The sequence below is a fragment of the Mustela erminea genome, chromosome 12, assembly GCF_009829155.1.
Source record: "Mustela erminea isolate mMusErm1 chromosome 12, mMusErm1.Pri, whole genome shotgun sequence".
Classification (NCBI taxonomy): domain Eukaryota; kingdom Metazoa; phylum Chordata; class Mammalia; order Carnivora; family Mustelidae; genus Mustela; species Mustela erminea.
In genome coordinates this window covers 49,484,534-49,491,192 of record NC_045625.1, presented here as the reverse complement: position 1 = coordinate 49,491,192, position 6,659 = coordinate 49,484,534, and the positions used below count along the sequence as shown (strand labels likewise).

Genomic DNA, 6,659 nt, shown 5'->3' with positions numbered 1-6,659 from the left:
AATTCTAACTGTGCTAACTGTAAGACTGATGGAATTAAAGGAAGCAACTCTGTATGTAGGAAAGTAGAAGATTTGTAAGAAAGATTTAAGGAATGGGAATATGTTGAAGGGAAGGGAAGGTAATTTTGTCATAAATGAGACGGTTAGAAGGAAATGGCTTGGTGCAAAACCTGGATGCAGAAGAAAGTTGTGGAAGATTTGCAGAGGGATATCTTTGGAATGGAATCTAGGATGCTCAGGACGGACTAAGATTGAAATGAATGTTTTTTTTTTTTTGGATTTAACAGTTTATTATGATTTATAAGTGTCATTTTAAAAACATCAGTCCATTAAACCATGTAGAAATAAGTATGCAAAAAGTCTGCAAAACAAAACATACTTTAAACATGTTTGAGTAGAGGGATTATCTGAGATTCCAGATTTTTCAGTCACTCATTTATTATGCTATGGCTGCCAAGTAATCCTTAACTTCAGTCGGAGTGAGCCTCCTGAATCCGGCTTCATTGCAGATTCCAACCTCTATGTTGTCTTCTGTCATCTGTCCTTCAAAGCTTTCCTTTAGGGTTAATATGGCTGTATGAATAGCATCTTAAAGTTCCAGGTCTTCATTGTATCTTTTCTCAAGGAAAGTCTTCCCATTCACATAGTTCTTTCCCATTGCTGTGGCTTTCCAGGCAAAGTAAGCTCCAGACGGATCGGACTGAAATAAATATGGTCGCCCCTCATTCCAACCACAAATTAGTAGGGAAACTCCAAATGGACAGACACCACCTGACTGAGTGTATTCTTGCATCACTGAAGCGACTCTCTGCACCAGCTGAGCTGTGGGGATGGGTTTTTGGTAAACGAGATAGTATTGCTGAGCTAGTTTCCGGGCTCTGTGCACCAGCACTCTGTAATCTGGGCCCATGCCACTATACACCAGGCCAATATGCTTGGTAATTGGTTCCACTTTGTGTACACTTCGCTCATCATACAGAATGGATTTCTGTTTCTTCTCAGTTGCTAATACCACACCATTTGCAGCTTTAATTCCTACTGAAGGGGCTCCTCCAGCTACAGCAGCCAAGGCATATTCAATCTGGACAAGTTTACCAGATGGGCTGAACGTAGTCAGCGAAAAGCTGTAACCGCGCTCCGCCATCTTTACCTGGAGTGCCCAAATGAATGGGTTTTAAAGGTACATTGGTATAAGACTGAAATTCTCTGTTTAAAAGGACAAAGTTTTGGGGGCGCCTGGGTGGCTCAGTGGGTTGGGCCGCTGCCTTCGGCTCAGGTCATGATCTCAGGGTCCTGGGATCGAGTCCCACATCGGGCTCTCTGCTCAGCAGGGGGCCTGCTTCCCTTCCTCTCTCTGTGATCTCTTCCCTTCCTCTCTCCTACTGTGATCTCTCTCTGTCAAATAAATAAAATCTTAAAAAATAAATAAATAAAAGGACAAAGTTTTCTTAAATTGATCTGTTAAAATGTAAATGGTTTTCTCTTGGCCCGCCCAAAATTGTAAATGAGAGCGCTCTGACTCATAAGGCTTTTCCTTGATACACTAAGCTACACCTTGGGTTACATTTGGGTAAATGCTGTAGCTACTCTAGAGGTTCTGTACACTCTATACACTTCTAAAGTTTTAATGTTTTGATACGGTTTATCTATTGAGTTTCTGTCATTTATAATTGTTTTAATTCTCTTGTAAAATGAGTTTTATATTCAAGGAGATTCATATAAAGGACTTAAAGGACAAATACAGGTCTTTGATACATTAAAATTCCTAGAACTGAAATGGGTAAGAATTTCCCGAAGTAAAGGCTGCATTGGACTAAACCAGAATTAGCAACATGGGACTTACATGAACTGGAGCATATTGTAATGTTGCGTCTCTTAACGTTTTGTCTTATTTTAAACCTGACTTGTTCTGTAATGTTTGCTCTTCCAGAGTAGGGAAACTTTTCTTAAGTTCTCTGTAACTTAGAGCCGTAAAAGTATCCATTTGTAAACAAATCAAGGCATTCAATTTTTCTATCTGAATACTCTGAAACCAAAAGATCTCAGCAAGTATTCTTTCTTCCTTGGCAATCAGTCATTTGCATAAGTTCAATAAGAATCTGTTCTCCTTGTAACAGGACACCATTGGAAAAACTGGTTATTTTACCGAGGCTTTGACTGGAATGTCATATTTGAAAAGACTCAGATATGACAGTTTAAAGGAACTAAGGTTGACTTTTCCTGGAGCCGTAAAGCCCTTCGGAACTGTTGGCCTGATACCTTGCTTACAGAGTTCCCAGCAGCCTCACCAGGTGAGTAAAGAATGTCACTTCCTGGCAGGGTACTTTGGGAACCTCAGGAAGAAGTATTTGCCCAAATCAACAGGTATTGCAGGCATGTCTGGGCAACTATGTGGCTTGGCTTCCTGCCTGGAGAGGCTACTAAGAAGTTCAACCTAGAGATTCCTTACAAGAAGCTCCAGCAAAGCAGATTCTAAAAGATCTATATGATTATTCACTGTTCTTGCTGAGCTTATGTAAATAATTAGGCCAAGTTTGTTAAAACTGGACTTGTTTTTCAAATAGTCCTGATTTGACTATCTCTGGAAATGAGGGTTATTCTAGAGAGAAATTATGTTTTAATGACACACCTTTATGGGTGTTAAATTCTAAATTTGATTGTTTTTAAATGTATGTTTGTCTAAGCTAGACAACTGGAGGTAAACTTGAGAGAAGTTGCACGATAGCTCATTTAGACGATCTTGCTTTTGCCAGTCAGCCTGCCCCAGATACAAGCAGCATTTCAGGAATTAACAAACAGCCTTACTGTGTGCCCCCCACATTGGCCATCCCAGATGTTACCAAGCCCTCCCACTTCTATGTGGATAAAGAGGCAGGGGTGGACAAAGCAGACTCCGGGGCCTTGGCAAAGGCCAGTAGCCAATTGTAGCAAGAAACTAGATCCAGTAGCAGCTGGGTTCCCCCTTGTCTCCGCATAATCACTGCTACTGCTGCCTTGGTCAAGGCTGCAAGTAAGTTGACTTTGGGTCAAAATCTCACCTTGACCACCACTCACGCGGTGGAAGGCCGCCTCCAGACTCCTCCAGACCGGTGGATGACAAACGTTGGAGTGATGGGGTATCAGGCCCTCCTCTTAACAATGACTGATCAGTCTGTACTCCAGTCTGTACTCCAGTCGCTACAGGCATTCCAGTCTGTCTAGCCCACGCAGAGACCCTGACTGCCCACACTGAGACAGACGGAGCTGGAACCACATCCTTACCAACCCTGGGGACTTGATTTGGATGTGCTGCTGCCAAGTGGAAAACTTGGAGCCTTGCTGGAATGGACCCTACATCGTGATCCTGACCATTCCCACTGCTCTCAAGGTCAACGGGATTACTCCCTGGGTCTGCTACACCCACGTGTGACCAGCTGACCCACACGCCGTTCTGAAGGATTTCGTCCCAGTGGAAAAGTCAGCCTGACAAGGACAATCCCCTAAAGCTAAGACTGCACCATTCTCACTTACCTCACTAATGTTGCTTGATTTTGTCAAAGACAGTACAGTTCAGCTCATGGTATTCAGACAGCAGTACCAACCACTGGGCCTTGTTGCTTAGACCAGACTGGACCCATGATTGGGTCCATCCTTAGGTTCCTCTGTGAGGGGGAAATGTGGGGGCCGAGAAAAATTAAGGCCATCCCACCTCAGGTTTAGCCTTAGCATAATTACAGCCATCTCAGACACCTGTGCCTAAGGGCTGAACTTCCCCCTAACTTTACTTTGGTTCCAGAGACCCCCCACCCTGCTTTACTAATAGGAACCCATAAATACCCCTGCCTTCACTAAGCTCAGGGTCCAAGTCCCTACTCCGCTGTGTCAGGTATACTTGGGTCCAAGCTTAAGCTTGTCAAATAAACACTCAACGTGATTACATCAGTGTTGGCTCCTTGGTGGTCTCTCAGACATGAAAACTCCGGCATAGCAAAACAAACTGGTCACCGCGTTATAGGTGGAATAATTATTCTTTATATTGCTGTAATTTTTTGATGCTTAGTCCTCAGATTTATACGAAAATCCCTCTGATGACTGAAGAATCAAGAAGCTGCAAAATCAACTTTTCTACTACTTCACAAACAAAAAGGGGGAAATGGACTGCCTTTCAGAACAGTGTATTAACTTAAACCCCCTGGAAGATTCCAAGCACATTTAGATACAGCCTTAAGAAAAACACCTAACTGGCAACAGGTCTTTGGGGGAGAGGACGATATACGACCTTGAAGCTGAGCAGCTGGGGATGCCCGGCTCACTCAGGGCGGAATGGTGCCTGCTTCCCTTTTCTGTTATCTCCCCTTTCTCCTCTCAAAAGCGCCTGTTAGATGAATCCTTTGAATGTGCTTGTTTAACTATGAACGTGACCCTCTTTCTTGTTTGTCCACAAGACGTGTGACTATCTGACTTTCATGTGTGACTTACATCGACTCTTCTGTTGGGTATTGTTTCTATCTAATACAAGTGAGACTGAGGAGTTGGCTTGGGGCAGCAGTCTTTCCGACTGTTGTCCCCTGCTCCCTTCTCTTGCAGCTGACTAGTCTGTGCCTCATTCTTCTCCCGTTCACCAACTGGGAGTGGAAAATAAGAGTCTTTTACTGAAGGGCTTTTTTTTAAATAAAAAATGAGAGCAGGGGTGACTGGCTGGCTCAGTTGGGAAGCTGTGGGGCTCTGATCTTGGGGTGTTAAGTTGAAGCCCCATGTTGGGTATAGAGATTACTTAAATTTTTTAAAAAATGAGAGCAATTAAGAGGACAGCTGGCTTGCTCAGTCAGTGGAGCAGAGAGCTCTTTAACTCTTCCTCCCCGCCTCCCCCAAGTAGGCTCCACACCCAGTGTGGAGACCAGCATGGGGCTTCATCTCATGATCCTGAGATCAAGAGCCGGTCACTTAGCCAACTGAGCCACACAGTCACCCACAGCATGTAACTCTTGGGGTCATGAGTTCAATCTCCACGTTGGGTATAGAGTTTACCTAAAAGGCACAGAACAATTAAGTAATCCACCTGTGGTTAAAAATTGCAGTACTGAGGGGCGCCTGGGTGGCTCTGATGGTTGAGGAGCTGGCTCTTGATTTCAGCTCAGGTCATGATCTCCAGGTCGTGAGACTGAGCCCCTTTTTGGGCTCTGCCCTGGGCATGGAGCCTGCTGATGAGTCAGTCCTCCTCCCTCTGCCCTTACCCCGCCCACATCTCATACACACACACACAGACTTACTCTATAAAACACAAATTTGCTGCGCTGAAATTCAGTCTTCATCTGAAAGCACAGTTCAGGATGATCATGATTACACTCAAGATTGTGTACTGAAATGTGGTTGGTAAGGCTGGAGCACTTCATAGAGTCTTTGTGCCTCAGTTTCCCTGTGCAAGTTGTAAAATGCACAAATTAAAAAGGATTTTAAAGCACTGCTCAGGTATGAACAACATTTTGAAGAATGAAAGTGGGTCAAAGTGGTGAATACCAGATTTCTTCCCCAATCTCAGAATGTCAATTCAATGATCAAAAAGCTACCTACTGGAAGGTGGTAAGGACTACCCAAGACAGGTCTTGGGGTATCAGTGGCCCTTTGATCACCTACCTGCCAGCTCTCACACTTAGCACCACCTGTCTTCTCCAGGCCAACATTTGCCTTTCCCAACTCAAGTCTGTCAAAAACGCACTCAAGCTTCCTGTTACTCTTCCTCATACCAAATATTTTCAGTTTATTAGTCTAGGAACTGTTAATCATTGACCCGTGATGAATTTTTTACCCCTGGGCTGCCTAGTGTGTTCTACATCGTGGGAGTTTTCTGGAAAGCCCATCTTCAGCTGTTACACATCAGCAGAACAGAATGGTGATTGATGAACTTAAATCGATTTATTTCCGAAAGCATTTTATCCATAAATTGCTAACTTCTTTTTGACTTCTGGAACCTCCACTCTTTTACATATGAGACCACCAAGATGCTTTCATGCAGAATAATACAATGAAAGAGGAATGAAGATGCCAGGAACCAAAAGTAAAATATACTTAAATAATTGGCCACTATTTCTTTTTAAAAGACTATATTTGTTTACTTGACCAAAAAAGAGAGAGAGCACAAGCAGGGGGAGCAGCAAGCAGAGGGAGAAGCAGGCTCCTGAGGATCATAACCTGAGCCCAAGGCTCACACTTAATCAAGGCTGGCTGAGCGACCCAGGTGCCCCTGTTGGTTACTATTTATCAAGAAACAGATACAGCTTACAAATCTATATTGTATTAAGGACATGTTAGGCCAGAGGCTTTTTATATTATTATAAGGAAATAGAATGAACTCATATCAGGGTATGGGTAATTGAACAATTGAAGTATGTATATATTTGGCAAAAACATAGATGTTTTTGTTAAATTCATCTCATACATCAAAATTCAAAGAGATCATTTTTAGCATAATATACAAGTGTGTTTACCAGGAAACTGTGTTCTCCAGAGATCTGTGTTATAGGACTTAAGGCTCCCATGGGAGATTCTTTTTAAAGTGACACTATTGTTTTTTTATTTTTTTAAAGATTGATTGATTGATTTGACAGATCACAAGTAGGCAGAGAGGCAGGCAGAGAGAAAGAGAGGAAAGCAGATTCCCTGCTGAGCAGAGAGCCCCATAT

General features: G+C 43.1%; 1 protein-coding gene across 1 annotated transcript; it reads right to left on the bottom strand.

The window, feature by feature from the left end:
* Positions 1–277: 277 nt before the first annotated feature.
* LOC116571134 (proteasome subunit alpha type-2-like) lies at positions 278–1,158 on the bottom strand. The gene has a single exon (XM_032308923.1). The coding sequence runs from the start codon at positions 1,142–1,144 to the stop codon at positions 590–592; it is 555 nt and encodes a 184-aa protein (XP_032164814.1). The 5' UTR covers positions 1,145–1,158; the 3' UTR covers positions 278–589.
* Positions 1,159–6,659: the final 5,501 nt, after the last annotated feature.

What these genes read in the sequence shown, in the direction of transcription:
- LOC116571134 (XM_032308923.1), bottom strand. Translation starts at nt 1,144, where the DNA reads ATGGCGGAGCGCGGTTACAGCTTTTCGCTGACTACGTTCAGCCCATCT.